The sequence below is a fragment of the Anticarsia gemmatalis genome, chromosome 12, assembly GCF_050436995.1.
Source record: "Anticarsia gemmatalis isolate Benzon Research Colony breed Stoneville strain chromosome 12, ilAntGemm2 primary, whole genome shotgun sequence".
NCBI lineage: Eukaryota > Metazoa > Arthropoda > Insecta > Lepidoptera > Erebidae > Anticarsia > Anticarsia gemmatalis.
In genome coordinates, this window is record NC_134756.1 from 2,161,046 (window position 1) to 2,188,043 (window position 26,998).

The 26,998-nt window shown below is 34.8% G+C and overlaps 2 protein-coding genes across 2 annotated transcripts in view; both read right to left on the reverse strand.

Moving 5' to 3' along the window:
* Positions 1-7,549: 7,549 nt before the first annotated feature.
* Positions 7,550-14,085, reverse strand: LOC142977291 (odorant receptor 85c-like). The gene is made up of 9 exons (XM_076121103.1): positions 13,833-14,085; positions 13,283-13,438; positions 12,671-12,850; positions 10,778-10,997; positions 9,711-9,807; positions 8,788-8,892; positions 8,140-8,228; positions 7,703-7,769; positions 7,550-7,609 (listed from the first exon to the last, which is right to left on the reverse strand). The coding sequence occupies exons 1-9, from the start codon at positions 14,083-14,085 to the stop codon at positions 7,550-7,552; spliced, it is 1,227 nt and encodes a 408-aa protein (XP_075977218.1).
* Positions 14,086-14,905: 820 nt separating this feature from the next.
* pcx (pecanex) overlaps positions 14,906-26,998 on the reverse strand; it is a 45,727-nt gene continuing 33,634 nt past the window's right edge. Inside the window, exons 21-26 of the mRNA XM_076120995.1 lie at positions 25,329-25,471; positions 24,867-24,986; positions 24,611-24,676; positions 23,760-23,878; positions 22,076-22,496; positions 14,906-21,529 (exon numbers count right to left, since the gene is read on the reverse strand). Of these exons, the coding sequence (XP_075977110.1) occupies positions 21,389-21,529; positions 22,076-22,496; positions 23,760-23,878; positions 24,611-24,676; positions 24,867-24,986; positions 25,329-25,471 (1,010 nt within the window). The 3' untranslated portion in view covers positions 14,906-21,388. The remainder of the gene's footprint in view (positions 21,530-22,075; positions 22,497-23,759; positions 23,879-24,610; positions 24,677-24,866; positions 24,987-25,328; positions 25,472-26,998) is intronic.

Here is a 26,998-nt window from a genome sequence, read left to right on the forward strand (position 1 = left end):
CGTTTTGAAAATCAAATTTTATAAATAATGGAATTATCTACTTTCAGTCAACTTACGTGGTGATTCGTTAAAGTTTTATAGATGTGTTCAATTAAACTAAAATTATGTCACCTGAATTATTTTTTTAGTTTAATCATCATACAAAAATACAATAAATTAGTCATCAGTCATTTAATCATTAAATGATTGATGACTAATTTATTTAATCATGATTATGATTATTATTTTTACTCATGATTAATTCAATCATGACTAAATAATTCATGACTAAATTAGTCATGACTAATCAATTGATTGAAAAAATTAGTTGATTGACCCAACACTGCCTGATAGCTATTACATTTCGTACCAGTTACGTTATTATGTAGATAAGAGAATTAACGTGAGTCGTGAACCCACATTGGATTGCTTGACGTTTCGGCGCAGGTTTTACTGGCCGTAGTCACAAACTGAAAATTGCAATAATTTAAATAACTTTAACATAATATACACTCAGCGGCAGAAAAAGTGGCCCAAGCGCTTATCGTGAATTTGTAAACAAATTAAGTAATATATGAAAGATATATTGTTGTAAGTAGTTGCGAAGTGATCTGTTTAGTGTTATGAAGTGTTGAATTTCAGATTAATTTAAGTGACGGATGACTTTTTCTAACAATGTGTGTTAGAACTGAATTCAGTGTTGATTCGAGAGGTCAGTTGAATTCTGTATTTTGAAATATTGCTGCACGGAAACGATTTTCTTTATGATTTTTATTGATTATTGGTCTATTTAGATTTTAGAAAAGATTTGAAGATGCCACTTACTGCTGAACAAGTGGCTTAGGTGGTCTTGTTGTCCGATCAGGGCCATTACCATTGAGAGGTGGCTGCATTTTTCAATGTATCGCGTACCACTTTAAGGTCTGCGATTAGGAGGTATCGTGAGACTGGTCTCTACACGCGGCGACCAGGAATTGGACGAACACGATGTACATCCGCAAGAGATGACCGATTTGTTAACCTCGAGGTGCTGAGAAACCGCTTTCTGACAGCGTTTGAGATTCACTAGAGGCTTCAAGCGGCACGCGGAGTCATTTTTAGTGAACGGAACATTAGGCGAAGGATAAAAGAACGTAATTTACGGGCAGGAAGACCAACCCGAGTACCAGAACTCGAGAGACACCATCGAGTTGCCCGATTACGATTTGCTCGTAAACATGTGAATTGGCTATCGACCAATGGAGCAAGTTCTTGTTAACCGATGAGTGCTGAGTAGCATTAAGAGCACCAAATGGTCGTGAGAGAGTGTAAAGACGCCATTAAGGACGGTTTTTTCCCAACACAACACGTCAGACGGTCAGTTACAAAGGTAGGTCTGTTATGGTATGGAGAGGTGTATGTTTGGAGGCACGTACGGAGCTTGTCATCGTAGATCAGAGCCTAACAGCAGCCGGGTACATTGAAGAAATCTTCCAAGACCATGTTGTACCACTTATGGATTTCATTGGTCGGGAGGATTAACTCTAATGCAGTTTAATGCGCGCGCTCATAGCGCCCGCGTTGTGGAATCGCACCTTGCTGATATCGGGATTCAAAAACTGGCTTAGCCTGCTCGCAGTCCAGACATCAACCCCATAGCACATGTCTGGCACATGCTAAAAAACAGTGTATGTGCACTGCCCAACCCACCAGAATCACTTGGTGAGCGAAGAACCGCTCTAGTCCGAGTGTGGGATAAAGTTCTTCAAGAAGTAATTAAAACATCCTCCAAAGCACCATAAATGCTAGAGGAGTTAACACACGGTATAAACTAGATTTTTTCTTTGGTGCAGAATTAGTTTTTTGCAAAAACTTTCAATAAGCGATTTCGACAAAAGCTGTATTTTTTAATTTTTCCCATTTTCGATTAAAAATTACGACTATTTAGTGTAAATTGTAACTAAACTTGTGTATAAACTGTTTAACTAATAGTAATAGCCAAAATAATAACCATATATTGATATTCTAAAAAGTTTTATCGTAGTTTTGCTTTGGGCCACTTTTTCTGCCGCTGAGTGTATAATGTGCTAAAGTATAATTCGACAGGTTCATACAATTGATACGATGTTACTTTAACCATCGTAGAATTCTAGTTTTAACAGATAATACGTTACTTTATCTGCTAGATAGCGTATCCGTTAGTGGTAAAACCGGCAGTTAATGTAATATAAGTGTAATGTTGTGGCTTTCTCTCAGCAACTATACATATCTTGGCTTCGCGTTCTAAGCCCGCCTTAAGCCTGTAGCGTCCACTGAATTCACTGTTACTATCGGACCGGTATAATAAAATAACTTGGGTAATATTGGAAAAACAGAAATTTCGAAGTAATAGTTTGGAAATTGTAATATCGCGAACCCTGTCGACCTCTCCTTTAGTCAATGTATTTATTTTGGATTATTTTATGGCTACCTACCCCTATGAGAATAAGGCGTGATATTAATATGTATGATAGTTGATCCATATATTATTTGCCAAAAAATGCCGAATTATTGATCAAACAAAGGTACGATAATAAAACCTTATCCATCTTTTAGTAATTTTTCGAAATAACAAAATATTGTCATTCCCCGTTACTCACAGGTCAAAAGAAAAGCCTAACTAAAAATTATTCGAAATAATCTTAAATTCAGGATTTCCAATGCTGCCCAAAGTTACTACACAGTTAATTAAAGAATCTTGCATATCAAATACAAACTCTATACAGCTCTATCTATCATAATAAATGTAACAATTATCCCATTCTATCTATAACCTCAAAAACTACCGCCTATCATACTAAAAGTAATATAACTATTTTTACGATTCACTTTTCACTTAGAAACTTTTGTATGTAATATTTCTACCACTGTGTCCCTTATAAAAATATATATTTTGTACTATATAAATGTGAAATAATCTACCTATTTTTCGAAAGCACTTTCAGTATAAAAATGGCAAAAATCGACTCAAGAATCGTTGATCTTATGCCCTTTTTCTACTGAAGATGCTTAATTTTCCTCCCTAGCATTACATTTTCAATTTAAAAAAAGGCTTAAGTGACGTAACTTTGTATATACATAAGCCCTTTTTTAATTGAACGAGTATTTGTACTGTCGCACGCTTGACTGCTTAGCTTACAAAGACTTCGCTTAAACGCCTAAGCTTTTTATAATTCCGTAGTTTTCGGCTGCAACTGCATTAGTCAATATTTATAAAAATGTGAACTTGATTCGGCAACTTTGTAAAGAAAACTAAAAAAAACGCTTAAAAAATCCAAGCAAATATAGTAAAAGAAAATGTAACCCATTACTGTCCCACTGCTGAGCAAGGGTCTCTAGGGAGGGAGAGGTTAGACCTTGAGCCTACCACGCTTGCTATAAGTACGGTTTGAAAACCCCGAATTCCTTCTTGAACTATAGTAAAGAATTTTCTCCGAAAGTCATTAAGGAATAATCCGTCTTACTTTCATGAAGACGGCCTCCGAAAAATTCCTTACAAAATGTTGAAATAGTTACCCAAAATATCTCATGGGCTAATCTTTAGTCCATTGAAAAGATACATTTCGGTTTTAACCGTTGTCCCCCGGCCGCCATTTTGGAAAAATAAGGGCCGGCAGATAAGACGCAAGCGAAGGCCTAAAAAATTTAACATTTCGATAGATTACTTCAAGTTTGGTAAAGATTATAAACTACAATTTTCTTATAAAATACAAAATAATAACGTAGATACGTAAAATTTGGCAAATTTTGGAACTAAATAGTATTTGTAGTTGTAGCCGTAGAACGTAGATTATCCTAGGAGCTTCGTGAGTCCATCCCTAGTTCATTTAGGCTTTTTATTAATGCCTAGACCCCTAGTTATATTAAAATGTGGAATCAGCCGTGCAGTACAATGTTTACCGCAGGATTGGCCTACATCTAAGACCGTTTATAAATCAACTTGATATTAAAGTTGTTCAAGTCATCTGATGGTCTTTGAGTATGCTTAAAGACTGTTGTTACAATTAAAAACAATTTTTGTAGAAACAGACAATTATACGTATACTCTCAATCAAAAATTCCTTCCCCCAAATAGTTCTATCGTCTACCCATCTATGGGCAAGCCGCATAAAAGGTTGCTTTACTTAACTAATCTTTTACCGACCGGTGATTGTCAGTAAGCACTGTGGCTTAAAAGTGTGATTAGTTCACGAAGAAAAGCCGACGTATTTTCTATTTCCTTAAATAGAACGTTACCTTGATTTTATCCTAAATTATTTATGATGTCAAGGTAAATTTGGATCACGAATACCGCCTTAAACACGCGGCTTTGTGAGATCTCTCTGGGTACCCGAGGAATGCGTACCGAATGAATATCAAGTACTTGTACGAAGAAAATATGGGCTTAGGGATAAAAGATCTTTGATAGAGGTAGTAAAAGGTACTATAGTTCTTGTGTATGGACTAAAGGTACCTACGTTTTATGATCATAGTGAGTTATTTAATACATAAAATGTTCTCGGGAATTCTTCCTTCCATATGTGGGATACATAAAAAATATCCTTTTTTTCATTAATATACAAAAGTTGTATTAATTCGGACTTGATACTAAAGGCATTCTCTACCAGTCAAGCTTTTTTCATAAACGTTTTATCGTTTCTTGTGACATGCCCTACATAAGTTAATGAACGTATCTCACAAGTTTTCTTCAGATAGCTTAAATGGATAGTCCCTTATAATTGAGTAAGAAACTTAAAAGGGTAAAGTGACCTTTTCTAAGTATATTTGCAGTAAAGCTTAAAACATGAGCGGTAAACATTAGTACGACGGTCTGTCCACAGAGCTTTGACCCCGTATACGCATATTATAGTAGCTAAAATGTCGAGCTTAGATATTATAACAGACCACAATCGGGTCCATTCTATAGAATAGAAACTGTATTTGCTAGTATTAATAAGCTATTTTACACCAGACATATTTTCAGCTCAGAAAAAAACGTTTTTTGAGTAATCTTAACCCTTGTACGATGCGAGCGTTGGGTCGCTTCCATGCGACACGATAAAAGTAATAAACAAAACTGTAATTTAAAATTTGCTACGTCATTTGACTACAATCGTTACTTTCAAACTTGATAAGACTTAGACTAGACCTAGTTCTCGGTAAATAAATTACTAAAATGAAAAACAAAATCTACATAATTTTGACTGTATACTTAGTAAAGTGTAATTTATGACCAGTCTATTTCGTAGCCCTTGTTGTAATCGTTGCGTGTACGGGAACGAACGTGCGTGCACGCTCGTGTACGTAATGTCACAAAGGGAAAATTAAAACGAAACATTAGATTATTAATTTTCATTGAATTTACGTCTGGTGTAAAATAGCTATTAAGTTTTTTGGTCATCTCAACAATTCGCCAAAAGAATCCTCAATAGTGTAACTTTAGGATCAAAACAGGCAACTTTTATTAAGTAGTAAGGGCCAAATATATTTGGTAACCGAAGTAGCCAAGCTCTGATAGGACCAGAGTTAGTGATAGAAACAGGTGAAGGCATGATAGCCGTAAATCGGATGATAAATAAGCACTGTAACTGGGTCCAGCATCAAAATTAATATAACGTTGGAATGGAATGTTTAATTTGGCAGCCATTCTTTAACAAGAATGTGAATTGTATTAAATTCTCTAGGAATTATTCGCAAGGCAAGCCTACCGTGTGGTTTTCGGATGAATCTTACTAGGGATTTAATCAAATTATTTGGTAAATACATGGTATATGATAAACAGCCTGTTTTCGTAACTTTATTTACCAGTGGCATAAGCACATGGTCATACCTTACACACAATATGTAGTTATCCGGATTTCAATACACGTCAACAGTAATAAGATTTCTACAAGGGACCTAACTTAGATAGTGAAATCAAACTATCCGTTGTCGATTGCTGGAACCAGTTACTAAATATTTGCACGAAGGACCAATCAGGAAGGAATTTTATCTTACATGACCAATGGGAAAATAGGGGAGCACCTGTGGCCTCTGTCATTTCTATCGCGTCCCCATTAGTTTACCCCTTTTAATACTCTACCCCTAGGATAATTAAACTCAGTTATACAGCTTCTGGATAACCATTAGATAGCTTATCAGCTGGTTTTGACAGTTATTACATTAGCTGTCACATTTAGCAGATTGGTTATCTGAGACTTGGACATAAGCTGTGTAATTGGCGATTAGCGTTATAGAGAAGTTCATAATATAAACCTTGTCTAAAAGAGGTGAGTTCGCCGCAATTATTTCGCGCGAACGTTCTGTCCACAAGGAGCGTGAGCTTCGCGCGGATTTTGAAGTCGCGCGAAGCTTGTGGACGCGATATATTGGCGTCTAGTATCTTAGAAACGCGCAAATCGATTCGCGGCGAATTCGCCCCTTCTGGGTAAGGTCATAGTGTTATAGTCTATGTGGCTAGTAAACCCCAACTCGTCCAAAATTTAATATAATTGTTCAGTATTCATTCATGTACCTAAATGTCATAGAATATGGAATTGAAATTTTAATAAATATACAGCGACACAACAATTCTGAGTTGTTTATAGAATGAAATATATTTTCTTGAATAATGTTGATTTTGTTTTTCTTATTAACCCCGCTCTTCTGATCATCCATGCAATGGAGTAGCTAGGTAGATTGCAATTAAACTCAGGCCCTCTACACCTAATCTACAAGACACTTTTTCCAAAAAATGCCTTGATATTCGGAGTCCTGGGACTTCCTGAGCTCGGGGGCCCTGTATCAAGTAAATCTAGCCATTATTTAATTTTTATATTAGTAGTTTTGAGCATAGCTTTTAAGACTTCTGGGCAAATAAAATATATAATCTTTAGATGAATACTAGTTAAGTAGATAAATAACATGCCTAGTCGTTAGTTAAATATATTATAAACAAGCGAAGCGAAAGCGCAAGCTTTAGTATTATGAATTATTAAGTATTGTAGTTATTTAAATCATGATTGTCCTTTCATTGTTAGGTGAGTGCTGCGTTACAAGACTTAACTGAAGAATATGCCGTCATAGGATTCCAGTCGCCGATTCAGTTTAAATGCAAACTAAGGGCACCCCTCATTTTGGGTTGCCAGATGGCTGAGATTTCCGGGATTGTCCCGGAATTTTACGAGCTGTCCCATGTCCCGTAATTTTACTTTGCTGTCCCGAAAAAAATATATACTTGTTTTTACTAAGCTTTGATGCAATGACGGTTTTTTTTGGCCATTCCTACTTAATGTAGTCTTAAATCGGAGACCAAAAACTCTGATTCCAGATTGGCCCCAGAAATGTCCAGGCAATGATCAGCCTGCATTTGGCAACTCTACTTTCACTGGCAATTTTTCAACCATATTGAAGATAAGACAAACTGCCTTGCATCAAGTACAATTTTATTAAGTAGGTACAATTACAAACAAAACAAATTATTAAGCATGCTCAGAAACTTGTGCTTACTGATATCTTAAAATAGTGTAGGGTGTTTTATTATTTTTAAGTATGTTACAAACAGTAGCAAATCGTGCTAATGTACCTACAAAACTTATGTGTCTCCATACATTTGAATTAACAAGGAAAAATACGTCCACGCAGTACTCATAATCTGAAAGAAGAATCAAATTATGTTGTCTAAATATAGTCATATAACCAAATCAGATAATTAAATCGACACGGTACAAATACATAGAAGAGTTACCTTGGAAAAAGATTTTAGTGTAAGTTGAGAGAATCCTAGCGCAGATAAATAACTGGGTTGCTGAGCACTGAAATAATAATTTATTAAAGTAATGTTTATGGCGTGTAGGCTGATCATATTGTCTCGAGTTCGATTACCCGGTCGGGAAAAGTAGCTATTGGTCTTTTCTAATTTACATTAGTATATTTCTCAAAAGTAACGTGCACAAAAGGCTCGCTTCCGATTACATGGGATTAATAAAATTAACATTGTCCATGGCGAGACGCGGGTGTATTTCATACACATCAGCTTACACCTTCAGATATAACAGGCCTAACATTATGTAGGTAACCTATGTTTAGCAATAAAGTGGTTTTTTTGACTCACTGTCGTTATTCAGCTATAAGTATAGAGTGCTATGGACTCAATTCCGACTCGATATAAATATTAAATCTTACCGTACTATGATGTATAACATCAACTTTCTCACGTTGTTGTCGCTCTCATACCATAAACTTTGGTAGGCCGCGTCTGCTACTTCAGAGCTCTGAAAACACATAGCATCTATGAATAACATCATATGAATATTGCTGTCCAAATCCTCAAGATTTATACATATCAGTACTACCTCGTATAGTTTAATACAATGCTACTGCATTGTATTAAAATTCTCTCTAGAATAAATAATCATCACCAATACATATGAAACTTTTCCGTTACTGAGTGACTGACTGATGGACATCGCGCAGGCGAAACTACTGAGCGTAGTAAGTTGAAATATGGTATGAAGATTCCTGAGGAAGTGTCGAGGAAGCACTGAGAGGATTTTTAAAAATTCCATCCCGAAGACGGTGAAATTCCACGCGGGCAAAGCTTGTTTCAAATAATATGCAAAACAATAATAATTAAATAGCTAGATCGGTACCGGTACAGCGCTAGACTAATTAAAAAAATTAAGGAAAATTATATCGTTACTGCTCATATTTATTTACAGCGGCGCAATTCATTTATATAGCTCTTCATGGTCTATACATACATGCATATACAAAAATAGCTATGCACTTTTTCTCGGTGCCAAATTAAGAGTTAAAAACTAAGATAATTACCGTATCATAAAGGCACTGTCCAGAGAGTGACAGCAGAAAGATAGTCCCCACCGCACTCATAGCCGTCAGCAGGTTTGCTACTGTATCTGCTAAGCCTTCACATACCTAAAAAAGTAGGCAAAGAACAAAGAACGTCAATTGCTAAAAATAACCTGACAAATGAACAAACTATAAAAATTGTGATATTCTATTGACTGGCTCTGTGACGTGGTCGGTATTGTATCCAACTGCTGACCACGAGGTCCCGGGTTCTAATCCCAGGTCTCTCTCAATCTTATATATAGATTATTTTTAATAGTAAGTAGTCCTGAGCTTGGTATCGTAACCGGCAGGTACCTAACCTATATGGCAATAACCTCGTCCCATATTACATGGGACTATCATTGTCAATGGCGTAACGCACGCGTATTTCATACACTTCTGCTTACACCTTCGGGTATAATAAGCGTGATATCGCAATACGTAGGTACATTAGTACGTATTGCGATTGTTATTGAATTATGAACAAGTCACTCACGCCGAAAATATAGGTCAATTTCCTCTAGTGAGGGGAAAATGGATTAGCGGAAATGAAAGTTTGTTCCGTAAGGTCACAGCTAAATGGGAAAGGTTATCGCTTTATCTACTCGCTTCAAATCATTTCTATTATCTTGCTTTCGTTAGTAGATAAAGTTTTGACAACCAATCACTCAATTTCCTTATTTAAAAAGACAACTCCCGCACTAAGAATTGCTCTTGTGTTGAAGATTTTTACAAACAAACAAACAACGGACACAAAGTACGACCGAACCCGAAACATTTGTGGATCGCACAAATATTTTTTTCGTGTGGGAATCGAACCCATGACCTCTTAACGCAATAGTAGCGGCGTGACTCCTAAACCACTTAACTAAGTATTTTAAGGTAACGCTTTGGATACTCACCAGTGTTAAGAATCCGAAGAAGCATATTTCGACAGAAGCAAACGCCATATGAATGAATATCACTAGCCCGAAGATATCGCTCAGTTTGTCTGCTAGTCTGAAAATATAAGATACAGTCAGCAACTTTTTTATTTTATTTATGTACCTACATCTTATGCGGCCTCATGATATATCTGGCGTATAATAAGTATGAGAACATATTTCTTTAGATTTCATTATAATGTCCTCCTAGCCGATATACGGCTACGGCCGTCAGTTTCATTGAAACTGGCCATCTGTGCAGGACTTTGTTTATAGTGTAAAAGTGTGTGCACAATACACAGCTACACTCTCTATTCCATCACTCTCATAGTCTGGTGGGACGGATAACCGACACGACCAGTGAGAGGTCAGGTGCAGGACCGACGGCTTTACGTGCTCTCCGAGGCACGGATTCATTAATAATTAATTAAGAGTATTAAGACAAAGTAATATTAGAAACCTAACTAACCTTTTTCGTCTAGCTTTTAGGTACAGTCAGCTCCAAAAGTCGCTTAACATGTTTTTTCAAAGATGATTCTTAAGCATATAACTTCTAAAAAACATTTGACATCGATTGAAAGTTGAACTAGATTTTGTTAAGATACGTTTAAATTAATAAGATTTCGTAATAAAGAGATTTTAAAAATATAAAGTTGTTATGCTACTTTTGTGGTCACTGAAAGTAAGACGCTCAAATGACTCCCAGACATAATTTCCTACACCTGTTCACTGAAAACTTTTTCTCTCAAAACATAGCTTCATCATTTTTTCATTATGAAAATATGTCCTTGTGGTCCAAGACTTAATATTAGGTTGGGGAAAAGTCTTTTCGCATTATAGTACCTATGTATGAACTTGTAATAAAATCTTCTCTCTACACAAAAAAAGCTCGATATTTGAGTACCTCACGAGCTCACTGAAAGAAACCTAATGAACCGTGTATTCATTTGTGATTCTTGAAGCCAAGGAGATTTGATTACAAGTTCATACATACTATAATGCGAAAAGACTTTTTCCCGACCTAATATAACACTTACAAAACTTACCTTAACAGTTTCTGATGGACATCGACAATTCTTTTAATCTCTTCATAACTCTCCGAGTCACATTCATGTATATTTTGTTTCATTATTTTGTTCGTGTCGTGTGTTTTAATGGCGTGTTTCAAGTCTTCTTGTAGCAAGTGAAGGAGAGCGCTCACGTTGGATGTCATTGTCGCTATAGTTAGGTCGAAAGGTAGGTAGAAACCTGCCTGGCTTGGGACCGCTGAAATGACAAAAATAGAAAGGGTTTTGGGGACATGAATTATTAATTATATCCAGTAAGTTGTATCCATGGTTTATATTTTGTAATTGCGTTCTTTAACAATAGACATTTACATTGCAAATACGATTTAATCATAACGCAAGTATTTATGAATTTGGTAGTTGAGGTTTACAAAAAAATATTAAACTTATACCTAGGTACTCGTAGAAGATTCATCTAAAATGCTCAGGCTTTTATTTTTTTCGTAAATAATGTTGAAATTATAATTGTTGCAAACTGAAAGATTTTATTAGGCACTCGTTTAATTCCAACGAAAATACTTAAACGTGACGTCACTACATCATATTTCTATTAAAAAGTATTTGACATTTCATAAAGAGTAGCTGATTTGACTGGTAATCACTTTTTACGTTAGAAACAATTTTCCCATCAGATCTATGCTACTGTTGGGTGGAACTGAATAAATACGAATACAAAATGCCCAACGTGACCCAAAAACCAGCGGTTCTAATTATAGATTAAGTACATAAATAATTGCTTCGTCTCGTCCCCGAAGCGGTCCTTAATGGCGTTTTTCGCACAATGTGGTACGTGATGGGATGACAGCTACCCCATACTAAAGTTAACTACCCTCTGTTAGTTTAGCATCTTTACATACACATATAAAAACACGCGTTGTGCACAAGGGAATAGGCAGCAATCAAAACGCTTCTTCCCGAAAATTATAAACTTCTTTTGCTCCATTCACATTTATACATTTCACATCACAGACTGCCTCCGTGGCGCAGTGGTTTAGGTCACCACGCCGATACCACTGCACCGGGAGGTCGTGGGTTCGATTCCCACACGGAGCAATTATTTGTGCGATCCACAAATAATTGTTTCGGGTCTGGTTGTGCTTTGTGTCCGCTGTTTGTATGTTTGTGAAAGTCCCCGCGACACAAGAGCAATTCTTAGTGCGGGAGTTGTAAAAAAAAAAGACAAAACAAAACATAAGTATACCGACCTACTTGTGCATAATATAATTGTGATAATGATACTTACTTGAAACCAAAGCTCATCAAAAATATCTCTAAAATGAAGATTTTAAACTCTCGCGAATTATTAACATAATATTATATTTCAACGGGTTTTAAACGCGATTGGAAATTATATGTTATGATACCTTATTTATCTACTACCCAACGTTTCGATCGAACGTCATCGACCGTGGTCACGGACTGACTGATGTGGCTGCCAAGCGTCGTCTCTTTGTAGCGTGAGTTTTTACGTCTACCCTCACTCTTAGAGGCAAGCACTTGCATTCTATTTTGTTTTTTTTTTCATTAAGTACATACTTGTTTCTAAACCTATTATTTCGATTCAAAATAAGTTGCATTTTCTTCTTGCTCATTAATTGCGCATGCACTGGCATGCAGTATCCATCTTAAAAGATTGTATATTTGTTTTTTTTTAACCCATTACTGTCCTACCGCAGGGCAAGGGTCTCCTCCCAAACGAGGTGGAGGGGTTAGGCCTTGAGTCCACCAAGTGCGGGTTGAGGACTTTGCATGCCCTCAATAAATGTATTACACAAATTTTAGGCATGTAAGCGGTTGATACGCACTCCCAATGGTACTAACTTAGCCTCACGACACCTCACTAGAAACTTGAGAATTCTAAAATATACTTACTGCAAATAACTTGCCCAATATACGTCAGTAGAAATGTCACAATATTGTAATGTGCCCACGCATTGATCGCAGGGAAAGGGAACACGTACTCGTTGGTGCCCGTGATCAGGTTGTAAGCAGTTATTATGAACGGCATCACCTCAAATATTGTCAGGTTTGCGTAGTTGAAGGCTAGGAATACTGGAAAAGGTAATTCATAAAATTTCTGTATGAGAAGATAAATTTCTTATAGGTCGGTTTAAAACTAAATTGTGCTTCAGAAAACCTAATGTTTGGACAGAGTTCAGGTTGACATCCGAATTTGATCAATAACAAGTAGCTACTGCTAGGTGCGTAGGTATCCACTAAATTCATATTTCATTTTGGCAATTATAGACCAGTACTCAGAGCAGGGAAAATACCAAAACACATCGTAATTGCCTTAACCGCAGCAAAAGCACCCTGGAGGAGGTATTTTAGGCGTATTTGGTATTTTACCGTTTGCAAAATAACCTCAGATTCAGGGGTTTATGTATGAAATTCGGTAATTATAGCTAGCTCCTAAACTGAGAGGTATGTTTTTGTAAAAAATATTTATGGAATGTTATAAATGCAATAAATATGTATGTGTACTATCTGAAGGTAGCCGGATCCGACGGAGATACGCTTTCAGTATTACATTCTTCTTGTCATCACTGCCCAGTCCCTTTGGCCACAGTTCACCGATCTCTAAAAACATGTCTCTTATTTCAGACTTTTTCCGAATATACGTGAGTAGCTTCACAAGATCTGGAAAAATACTTTTAATCAGAAAAAATGCCAAATTAGTAATAAAAGTGTGCAAACATGAAATTACTGAAAGCGAATAAGAAACAAATAGATTTCAAACTCTTTGCTAGACACCAATAGCATAGTCTGAAAGATTTCTGAGATATCAATAAGATTTTAGCGTAATGACTACTGTTTGCAGTATTGTATGCAATCCAGACTATCTGTCTATCTATCGGATGAATGTATGTTTGCTACCATTTCACAAACATCTACCGGAGGGATTATAATAAAATGCACCAATAGCTTATAACCCAAATTAACGCACACGAAACTTTTTACCCCGAGAAACCTTCTCACGCGGACAAATCGCAAGCAGAAGCAAACTTTCCATAATTTTATACTATCTACTTACCAATAAAGAACATAACATCAGTAGGCACCGGGCGGACAGTCTCCAGAAAATTGTCAGGCCTGATTTTGGACACCAAATAAAACTGTCCAGTGATAAACGGGAAAAAAGAGACGAGAAAAAGAAAATGCTTCGTGTTATTCCAAGTTAAATAAGTAGGAGAATTGTCAAAGAAGTCTATACCAACGATTTTAAATAATGTTAGGTAGTGGTTAAACGTCTTTTTGTAAGTTGATGGGAGTTCGGACCACGACATCTTGAACTAGGGATTGCTTAAAACACAATGAATAAAGATTCTTTTGATCGAAAAAGTAAGAGTTATGGGTGTAAAGTAACAGGAATATAGTATGAAGAAGATAAAGGTTGTGGTTTTCTGCTTCGATCAGAAGGGTAAAATGTCTAATTTATAACAACTTTAACCCTCTAATGTCAAACTGCTAGGCCAAGATCTCCTCCTGTAATGAGGGATGGTATATAGTAGATGATAGTGCGGGATGGGGATGTTAATTAATTTTAGTTTAAATAAGGTAGGGGACTTGTGTCCACGAAATTCTTTAGTGAAATACTTGCTGAACTTTCTACATAAATTAGCGTACAAATTGAGATAATTACTTAACTTCAGGTTGAAATAATAGCACAGCATTTTTAATAGTCAATAATTATATAAAATTATCGCTTCAGGCTCAATTCCTTCATTATGTATAATTTCTTCGATTTGCGTAGATTTTTTTATAATTATTTTGTTTGATTTAACATTTTTTTTAATTTATATTTTCTGAAGAAAGTGTAAAGGCACGTCCATTCTTTTAGGTGCAAAATTTTACGTTACAGTTCTTTAGGCAAATTTTCCAAGTTTCACTTTTTTAAGACGTTACTGTCCCACTGCAGAGTCTTCCGAAAGAGGGAGGGGGTTAGGCCTTCAGTTCACCACGCTGGCCAAGTGCGGGTTAGGGACTTTGCCCACCCTCGAAAAATGTATTACACATTTTTTAGGCATGCAAGGTTTCATCGCGATGGTTTGAGGTAATAAAATTATATTTATTTGACAAATAAAGGGAATAAATAAAACAATCAAATATTTATATCCATGTACCATTTTAATTCAGTATTTATTGAGATATGGAAATGTGACACAAATCAAGATAGAGGTCCCGGCGGCGGCTTACACTCTGTAGCGTCACTATACATACAACGTCTTGTCTGCATATGCCAAATAATAACTAACTATTGTTTATTTCGACTACTGAAAGTAGTTACATTTTAATGTTAGTTAGTTACAATTTCTGTAAGAAACATTTTAGAATATATAGAGATTACACTGAAGGGCAAGCTACATTTAAGTGCAGTTACATTTAAGTGTAGCTTACACTGAAAGTTACACTCAAGTGCCGCTTAAACTGAAAATGCAACATTTAAGTGAAAGCAGTGCAAGTTACATTGCAAATGCAACTTACATTGAAAATTAAATTACACTTATATGCAGCTTACACTAAAAGTGCAAAATGCATCAGGACTATTTTTTGATTGGAATGTTCATCAAAGGATGAATAACTGTTTTACTTAAATTTCGGTTTGTGCTATTGTTTTGAATAATAACTGGCATTAACTGGAATGTTTGTTTTTTGTTTATTATATTTTTTTATTTTGTTCGACGTCGAAATGAACAATAACTAGTATAGACTCAATAACAAAAGATGTTTGCATATGCAGCAAGCATTACATGTGGACGGATTGTGCCTTCCTACTGTACAAATATCTACTATGTTACATTGCAATAGAGTCCAATTTAGACTAAACACACATAGACACGAAGCTTTCAAACAAATCCTACCGTTTCCGCAAAGTAACAAATATAAATTCGGATTTTTTTCTTTTACGCAGATATCTGTCGTACTGTATTCATCAATTTTATATTATTCAAATAAAATATTACCAAATTACCAACATGTTGATCAAATTCAGGGATTCCAGATGATCTAAAACATAGTTTAATATTTACAAACTGAATATACTCGTATTTTAAGGAATCCCTATAATACTTCCGAAAGTTGTAACACGTAATATAAAACTTTGTAGCACTTTTTTGGTGTCAAAATCTACGTCAAGGATACCTCCACTTTGCAATCTCTCTCGAGTCATTACAGACGTGCGAACTACGTCACGTCATTTCATCGGACTATCTTGCACTTAAACACTGGTACATTTTTATTCTTTTGATTATGACATAATATGTAGTTCGCATTTGTAATCACCGATTTGAGTAGTTAGTAAACCGTGGAAAATAATATGAAACTATAAACAAAGTCCTGCGCCGTTGATCAGTTTCAATGAAACTGACCACCGTAGCCGGATATCGGCTAGGACATAGTTATTATTAGCCGGCGGGCATGACTGCAGACTTGCCTCTGGGCATGTCCGTCTAGTGAATATTTTTTTTAACAATGCCCAACGTTACTAAGTTTTCACACCAAAATAGTGTCAAAATATGAGTGTCCATACGACAAATATCCGCTCACATCATTATAACCGAACGTAAAGTGTAAAACCGCCGTTAAACGTTCAACTAAGTACACTGCGTTTTGTTCTTAAAGTTAAATGATTTAGCAACACGACACCTTAACAATTATTATATTATATATCGGCTTACACACACGCACTTTATAAAAAATCAGTCTAAAATATATTAAGGCAACTTGAGAATATAATATATATTCATATATTTGTGATGTCCGATTGCGTTCTCATTAAAACAATGGAAACAAATAAAATAGTTTTTTTGACATTCAAATCTAAAATTTCGACAGGTTTTTATTATTAAATCCATTTCCAGTAATATTTTAGCGCAAGTTATATTATAATGTAAGTTATACTTCGGTGCAAATAACAGTGTAGAGTAGATTGCACTCCAAGTGAAAAAAAGTATCATAAATAAACCTGTCTTTATTTTGTGAAAAACAACCTTTAAATGAATACCTTTCACATAATTATTGAGATCCAGATCTAAAGATCTTATACGTAATGAGTATTATGTATTTGACAAGAAATTACATTTAGCAGGATAATATCATTGACCAAACAGGAAACCTAAATAATTGTCGCCATATTCAAAAAAATATATGAAGTTAAGAAAGGTTTTTAAAGAGTTTTATTTATTTCACTCCTTAGCGAAATGAAAAAGAGAAAACATATAGTAGTAGTTTTTTTACTAAAATAGGTTTATAGTGTTTGTTTTTAAGAGGGCTAGTATATTAATGAGATTATAAGATAATTAAGTTGGAAAACGCAACCGGACCCCACAAGGACACTAAGAGTGTCTAAGTGCAAAGTGTATAGAACCACACAACATATTTCATACTATTTGCTGATAATAAAACACATCACAAAGAGAAAAGTGTCTATGTCCCTATGTCCAACCAGTACCACGAATTGGAAAAAAAATGTTTAAAAAGTTGAAAATAAAATTATCAATTATCGTTCCTTGCATACCTTTAAAAACAAATTATTCGAAAATATAAAAAAAAAAATGGTTAAGTTATCCTTAGTTGGGAATTCCCAACTTTTTTTTTATTTTTTTTTATGGATCTATGACATAGTGGTATATAATAAGGTTTCAACATTCGATATAAAAAATAATGACTGTGAAAGTGTTTGTTTATCAGCAAATAGTACTAAAATAGTGGCGTTATAGAAGGTGAACTAACGGATTATAATATATTAAATTATTTCAACGCTTCGGGGATTACGTGAAATTCATTATACTGATTACAAACATTTTATTGTTTAAATATAATTTATTATATTCAATAACACTGTGATTTATTTATTTACAAATAAAATTTCGATATTTTGTTATATCATACTTTGCTTAAAGAGCAACAAAAATCTATTCTGACTTTACTACTAAATATATTTTAAATCCATAATTTCGAAAATGTTTAATTTTTCGCCACAATCAATTTTTACACCCATAATATATGTTATCACATAATGATGTCATTACACGTATACGCAATTAAACTACGTATACGTACCCGTACACGGAATCTCAATTTCTTTTAACCAATCACGAGTTCACTGACCCGCCGACGTTGGCAACTTGATGTAGGCGACTTTTTATTTAAAAAGCCTTTTATATCCGCTACTAAATTTAAAACAAATAAACCGCCAACATAACTCACCGACAGGTGTAAGCTTGTTGGCGACTTTGACGCGAAGATTTCGTTACTAATTCATATTCACTAGACTGTACCAAACAAATAAATCACAGTATTATTTCTAAATACATTTATACAAGAAATGATTCAACATTAATGATCAACATTGATAGTTTCACTCCCGTTAAATTCGCAAAACACAACGTTCTTATAATATGAATAAACAATACATATACAGTTATATATAAACGCACTAGTATATAACAACAGTGAACATATGTTTATTGTGAATGTTAAAGAGTCGAGAATCCTATGAGAGTATAAGACCGAATTTAAATGGACCTTATTCAGTAGTAAAGTTATTGAGAATATGTACCTGTATTTTGTAAACCATTTCTAATTCTTTTCAAAGCCAAAATAAAAAAATCTACTGTTAGAATTTATTTGAAATGATCAGATATTTTTTATCTCGTTTTATAGTAAGCTTTTAAACAAAACTGGCACTGAAACGTGTTTTTTTTTAGCTTGGTATTCAAGGAGGTAAAAGTCTATTATTTTTGCCATAAGCAAGATGGCTTGTGGGTATTTTATGGGTTATTTAATTTCAAATATTTTTAACTTTAGTAAACTGGATTTAATCAGGCACATTCTTCAATATCCAAACTACTGATTAGGACCTTAAAAAACCTTTAGAAAAACAAGTTTTCTACAACAGAAATAAGTAAATTTCGTACTAAATTCAAAGAATAATCGACTCCACACATAACAAACATCGACTAACACAATAATTATATTATAATAAATAATTTAAATACACATTGTTCATTTGGTGTCAGACTAAAGTGTACAGCGACCTTAAGAAAATTTGGACGAAAAAAAATTACAAAATAACAAAAATAAAAAAAGGTTTTTTTCTACTTATGAATGTACTGTTATAAGTTGTTTATTTATATATTAAAAAGACGAATATACACTTGTTTTTATGTAATATGTTTTTTACATTATTTACATTTATTTACATAGTAAAGCTAGAATAAAGCTACCCATTCAACGAAGCTTGTTTGTGAAACGTTTGATGTCAACTCCGAATTTCAGCCATAGATGGCGTTGGTGCAGATAGAACTTGAAACAAATCAGTATAATAGCGTTATTTATTACTAACGTTTTGAATTTTATTATGTTGTTTATTATGTAAATGCTTTTACATAGATCAAACATTTTCAGTATTTTTCGTTATTTCACTTTATTACGACTATATTTGTATTAAATATTTTCAAGAAGAAATCGAATCTACGACTTTAAATAGCAGTTGTGATTATCCATTGGGCCACATGTGTCGTAGATTAGTTTCGTATTTATATACTGATATTATATTATATTCTTATTCTCCTACATATTTCTCGGAGATTGTCATCAAACGATACTTCCACAAAACTCACAATATTTACATAACTTTCAAACCGCAACTTATATTAATAATACGTTACATTACAATATTTATGTTACATTTATAAATTACAACTAAATGAAAAGGCCAAGTGCAAATTATATGTATTTGTGTAAAACATAAGCTTATTTATATATTTTAGACAATTTTATTATTTACTTTATTAACCGACTTCGAAAAGGAGGTTCTCAATTCGTCGAAATCTTTAACTCCTTGTATAATGGTACAGATTTACGCAATGCAAAACTTTTATCCTGATTGATAGTAACTCATCATTGAATGTACCCAAATTTCTATAGTTCGAACACTCGCTTTGTTGACTTTATACAACGCGCCTAGCTTTGTGTATTTGAACATAGCAACAAGTCTTTGCACAGAATGTAGAAACAAAAACAATTAGTGCGGGTAACAGAGACATAATAACGACCACGTCTGTGTTCTACCCCCTACGCTGTGTATGTACGTCTATTGCTTTTATTATTTATGCTGCGGCTTGTTGCTATATTCAGGCACACAAAGTAAAAAGATTCATATTATACGATTCGCGTGTCTTTTGTTTTTAATTTTGGCCTAAACGGCTTGTTGCTATATTCCGAGACAAAAAGATTAACGGTGAGTACTATAAGAATCACTGATCAGTTAATACGCCTGAAATTCAGCATAGCTTTTTCATTACGTAGATGTGTACGCATCCTACATAGTGATATCTTAATTGTATCAAAGAGAGATCTTGATTTATAGGGCTTTTTATTTTATTTCCAAAAGTCGTTTTTTTGTTTTCATTGTTTTGCCACTGTATATTGAACCTTATTGGCATATAAGGTTTATATTTCATAAGTATTCGCATAAGATTGTCATGAGATAACGGCTTTGAAATTCTTAGTTTATTCTATTTAGCAAGAGTTACAAAATATTTTTCAATCGAAAATCGGAATTATTTGAAAACCATACTAAACTTTTATCTTCCAAAACAATTTGCAATGTATAAAATCATTATATTTTCTGACACGTTAATTAATATGTAACAAAGATAATAAAATTCCCTGCCTTGTTCCACCGCAAACAAACAAACATAGAAAACAAACGTACAAAAATCTTTGTTAAATATTTTGTAACTTTAGCTGAATAGACATAGTTTTTAATAAAGACAACTGCACATAAGATACGTGCACGCAAATTGCGGCGCACAGCTACGTATCCAATGTGCGGGCGACTTTATTAAAATCTCAATTTTCTTTTCATTTTCCAGCTATTAGATAACATAAGTATTACACATTTTGTGACTTTGGACATTAACTGAGACAATTTCATTCATTTCGTTTACGTGTGCTAAGGAACTAAGTATTCTTAAATTATAAAGGATATTGTTATCGACTTTAATAAATCGACATAAGGTTTAAATTCCTTTAGCTATTCGTACATTGAATTTCCGACTTTACACAAACACTTTAGATTCCAATATACGATATTTTTCTTTAAAAGACAACTCCGTTCGCAGAAATAGTCGTCTTTTTAGCAAAAACAGGTACCACCAGCATGTGTATTGCGTATCTTAGTTGACAAATATTTGATAGGGACTATACATTGCCTCTTCTCTAAACTGATGATAATTATTACTTCATTTCGAAGCAGCAATACACTGCGAAACTATCAAAACTACGTACACTAGTTGCGAACACAATACACATAGTGACTCGACACAACATTTCTTTCTAATTTTTGTTTTAGGCATTTGTCACCCCTTTCACCTGAGAGTAAGTGACTATGAAGATGTTAAATGTCTATCCAAAAGACTCCCATATGTTTTTCTTATTATACAAATATTTGTTCCACGGGAACAAGCAAAAGTCGAATAACCTTTAATTTCCAACCTTAAATTCATGATATCAAGGCTTTATATTAATAATTCAGTTTTATATGTTCTACGAATATGAGCTCTAACTACATAGATATAAGGCTTACACTTCATCGCCGAGGTCTTGCACGCAGTTCTCAGCTATTGGTACAAATTTATCATCAATTTGTATGAGAAGTATACTTTTGTCGACGTGCGATCGCAGTTTCGGGTCGCGGTGGTTTGGTGTCCATTTGTGTACCACCTGGGTGAAAAGATGGAAATATGCTTTATTTATTAAGAAGGTAAGGTAATATTATATTGTTTCTAATGTGCATGCGATATGAATATGTAATAGAAAATATTTGGTAAACAGTTTTGGTAAAAAGTATTTTTATGTATTTGAAACTTGCAGCAATTAGCAAAAAAGTCTGATGAAAATAGTACAAAACTTAGTTTAAAGTGTAAACGTTATAATGTGAAAGACTAACTATATTAACGATATTTCATTAAATAGAATTCGCATTAATATAAATGCAGCGCATAGCTTTAATGCTTGCGTAACTCAATGACTTAATGTAACAATTAAAAAGGTATATCACGAAAATATTTATTCTTAATCTTAAATGATTGAGGGCATGCGAAGTCCTCAACCCGCACTCGGCCAGCGTGGTGGACACAAGGCCTAACCCCTCCCTCGTTACGGAACCTTGGCCAGCAGTGGGACAGTAATAAGTTAAAAAAATATGTGTATACACTTCGCTATCGCATTTAAACTACAAACAACCCAATTAAAAAATAATTTACTTACCAATCCATCCATCCCAGCTTGAGGTACCCAACTACCCCAGAAGTTCCTCCCGCCCCTCTCCCTCTCGTACTCCGAGGGCCACTGCACATCGATCCTCCTCCCCAAATTGATACAATCATACACTCCTAGCGGTTCAATAATCAGTACTTTACTCCCAACACTCACATTCACTTTTAACTCACTACGACCAGAATCTGACCGTTTGATTTTAGTCTTTATTTCCTTATTCTTAGCGTCCTTTTTCTCTTTTTTGAGTATAGACTCTTTGTTAGACAGGTCTGAGTAGTGTGTTTCTTTTAAGGGAATTGCTTCAGGCTTTTCTATGTATCGGCCTGTTAGCTCCCGGTAACTTTCTCGCTCGTGACGTATCTCTTTGCTTAACTTTGATAAGTCCTTCGGTGCCATCTCGTTCACGTAGTACCTGTAAAGAGTATGATGTTTTAATTAAAGTTCGGATGGTTTAGTGTTACTAGAACCACAGTTTAGCAGTGTTACCAACGCATATATATAACGCTTAAAAATGTACATAAATACATTATTATATTTAAATCGAAACAATTATTATTATCACATTGATTATTAGAATAAACACTAATAAAGTAATAACGAACTTTACAATTTTTATGTCACAAAATAGTCCACTCAAAAAAGCAAGTGTAGAGTGCGTGAGCGGGATCCTAAGCCATTTCTTCAGAAATTGGTTCAGGATGCTTAGAGAATAAACATACTAAAAATCCCCACCTCTAAGGCGGGCGCCGAAGTGGGGGGAGGGGGTTAAAGTTCCCATTTTTTAGTTTTTCACTAATATCTTTAAAATGGTTCGTCGTAGAGAAAAAGTGTCTTCTACATAATGAAAGATGATAAAATTGTCTACAACTTTTGTTTTACACACTTTACCAAAATTCTCATCAGTTTTCGAGCATCACGCTCCGAAATAGTTAATATGAACGTTTTTCAGATCGTGAGTGAGTGTCATAAATGCGAAACTTTGCTTTCGCTTAACTTCGGAACTAAATGACCTACAGACTTGAAATTTTGGATTTTAATTATGTGGTTGTCGCTTACTGGATAACTAAATTTTCAGCGTTATCCTCTAAGCATCCTGAACCAATTTCTGGAGAAATTGCTTAGGATCCCTCTCACGCACTCTACACCCGCTTTTGGAGTATTCTTTGAGCGGACTAAAATATAATAAACAAAAAGTATTTTCCCTCAAATTAAAATATTTACAGATTTTTTTTTGAGTATCCTGTGGTTCTAGTAAAGTAAGTTAATGATGTTTAGTTTTGAGGGGATAGTTATATGATTGGACTGTTATGAGATGTAAGAGGCGAAACTTTAAACCATTTAATAAAAAAAAAAGAAATATATTCAGCAGGTTTAACGTTTGGTGATGAAGCATATTTCTTTTTCCTTTTTTTGCCACAAAATACAGCTATTAATATAAGTTTTTTTAAATCTTCTCTAAATCTTTATAATGTAAATATTTATCGTAAAGATTTCAAACTAAAATATTAACTTTTTTAAACTATCGCAGCTTGTACACAATACTTTACACAAATAAAATATCTTCAAATTCTTTTTACAACCGAACACTACACAAGTAAAATTACCATCAAATCAAAATATGGATAATGAATGAGATGCAGGGTGTAGGGGGTACCTTTTAAAGTCTCTGTCTTGCCTGGCGTTCCTATTGGCTATGATCTTGCAGTCCGGCAGCGAGAGGTCCAGCCCGCTGGGAGTCAGCGTCAGGTCTTCGAGCGAGGATTCCGCGCTCGGACCGCCGCGGCTACTCGACACCTGAAGGAAAAATAGTGTGGTATTGTAGGTTGTTTGTGATTTCTTATTGTTTTGTTATGGGAGAGGTGTATTGTTTAGTTATATAAATGTTTATTGTAGTATTATGTTTTATGATGTGCCTACAAAATGGATACTAGGTACAGATACACTTGCGGTAAATTCAATGGTCGCCTTTACACACACACTTTATGCACGTTCTTAGGAGCGTATAGGAAGGCAGCGCGGTCTTCACTCGCGATTTTCTTCGCGGGTTTGACAGATGAGCGCGGCGCGTGCTATATCCTCTCCCCTTACACGCGCGATTGTTGTTTCTTGAGCGATAGAGCGTGTGTGTAAAGGGGGCTACCGACTGTTACACGGTATAGGACAAAATAAACAAATTAAATTTTTAATAGAATAAAGTAATGACACTAATCATCGAATTAGGAATTGTTTTGTTGCGTGTGAAAATCTAACCGACGACTTTAACAGGAGTGGCATTACCTTATAATAAGAATACTAGAAGAAAATAATATTCTTAAAAACTTAGTGTCTCCGTGGTGCAGTGGTTTTGATCGCCACACGGAACAATTCATTATTATTTGTGCGATCCACAAATAATTGTTTCGGTTCTGGTTGTGCTTTAGTGTTCGTTGTTTGTATGTTTGTAAAAGTCCTCGCAACACAAGAGCAATTCTTAGTGTGGGAGTTGTCTTTTATGAAAAATAATAATGAAATAGGTTTAAAAATTACCTTTGCGCTGGCAGCTCTTCTGGGCTGGTCCCGCCACGCGCATTCCCATCCACTACCCGCCGCACTCTGATAACAAAACATATTTCATGAGGTCGGCGAACAATGTTGTTAAATTGATAGAAATTAACTAAATAACGTCAAAATGATTGCTAAATATTCATTAAATCAGCCATATGTACCTTAGTAGGGTACAGAACCATTCTTGTTCAATTTGAATTGCTTCTAATATAATTAATTTTCAAATTTTAATACATGCCTGAGTATCGTCACCGGGATGTGAAGCGCACACAGTGGGTTCTAACCGCATGTTGTCTGATGCAGCTAGTAGACGGAAAGACGCGGGCGCCGCGCGACGCATACGACTGCGATTACCACCCTGAAACAAAGATTCATTGATGTAAATCTCAATTGTAGATTTAAGATGACTTTTTATCATATAGTATTTTGATGACTGGACAGAATTTTAAGTTGACACGAAATTTAAAGACATTACTTTTAATATAGTTAGCAAAATACAAAAATTAAAATATTTAGAAACATATTTTCCAGCCTATCCGGTCCTATTTAAGAAACTTAATATTACTCGTTGATGTTCCCAGATGTATTATTCCGTGTTATACTATTCTTCATTTCGTGGATTATGATAGACATATTTCACACTGAGAGGAGAATTGGGACAGAATCATAAAAAATATTAAAACACAAATAACTTCCGTACCTGTCTCCCGGGCTCTTTAGCAGGCGTCCGTGCCCTCGCACCCCTCTCCCGTCGTCCGCTGGTAGGCGCGGCGGCCCCGCTGGCAGTGGCCCCGCGCTCCTCGCTCCGTCTCCGCACCGCGCCCGTGTCCGACCCGCCACACGCTGCGGAACAACACGCTATGTGAAATAACGCGCCTACTAGAATACTAACGATATTTTGTTTTTGCTTTTGACAGTTCACTCACTGTAGTCTTATTCCTAATTTTGAGCAGAGCTTGTACTATGGTAAACAGGTAACCGATAATCTAATTCAAACATCTCAAATATATTACAATATAAACTTATATTTATTACATCCTCGGTGGGATTTGAACCAACCATACGGAGGCAGCGTTTATAGCGAGCACATTAACCACTGCACCAATAGTACAGTCAAAATCGGCTGTACTTTAAGAATTAAATAGTAATTTATATTGTCAAAATATCTGATTGTAAATGTCATCCAACAAACTTTTACTTTAGTAATAAACTATATGAACTCGAACTGACGTGTGTTTGGATAACTTTGACTTCCGTTCAATACACGAATACTTTAGTAGATATAAGATAAGTTTGCAGTACATTGTCTTAACTGAGACTCGAACCCAAGTCAATATATTTATTCGTTTCCAATCTATGTATAAGTAACAGCTATGAGAAAGGACAGTTATCAGAAATATGGAGCTGAATTCCTTTGTATGCATAATCATTATATGAACTATATTATTATGCATGAAAAGGTCGGGGCCTTTAACGCTTACCTTACCTTCGGCCGTCTACCGACCGTTCAAAATCGATTTTCACTTGTCGTCGATCAATAAAACATTATAATGACTTTAGGTAGGTATATACATATCATAATATGTAAAGCATATTAACCAAGTTCTATAAAAAATAATAACATCACTATTCTATCTCCAGGGTAAGGAAATGGCATTGTATGTAACACTTATCTCTAGTGACGTTTTAAAACAATGATTTAAAAACACAATCACTAGGTACCGTGCCTACAGTAGTGGCGGCATAGAGACCATTGTCTTACCCTAGAAAAAATACCTACATCTATCACAAACAGTATAATCTAATTTAAAATAAATAACAATAATTCATCTGAATAACCTTTCTGTATTACTCAGACATGATTTCTTCCTACGCTAAGGTCGGCTACGTCAAGGGCATAGTCCGTTGCATGTTTTTCATCTACTGATTTCCCAAAGTAATATTTTTATTTGTACGCTTGACCGACGTTAGCTTAGGAAGAAATCCAAACTAAAAATGATGACCTTTTTTTAAAAAAAAATTACTAAAATGTTCTATATTCTACAACTAGCCGACCCGCGCAACTTCGCTTGCGTCACATAAGAGAGAATGGGTCAACATTTTCCCCGTTTTTGTAACATTTCTTACTGCTGCTCTGCTCCTATTGGTCGTAGCGTGATGATATATAGCCTATAACCTTCCTCGATAAATGGGCTATCTAACACTGAAAGAAGTTTTCGAATCGGACCCGTAGTTCCTGAGATTAGCGCGTTCAAACAAACAAACAAACAAACAAACAAACAAACAAACAAACTCTTCAGCTTTATAATATTAGTATAGATAACACTAATAAATATATAATTCCACTCACAGTTGTATATCTTCAATACG

Coding starts and splice junctions, on each gene's coding strand:
- LOC142977291 (XM_076121103.1), bottom strand. CDS start 14,085: ATGTCGTGGTCCGAACTCCCATCAACTTACAAAAAGACGTTTAACCAC. Junction 8,893..9,710: donor TCTTCGGATTCTTAACACTG/GTGAGTATCCAA, acceptor CTACTTTTTTAG/GTATGTGAAGGCTTAGCAGA. Junction 7,610..7,702: donor CACTAAAATCTTTTTCCAAG/GTAACTCTTCTA, acceptor TTCTTCTTTCAG/ATTATGAGTACTGCGTGGAC.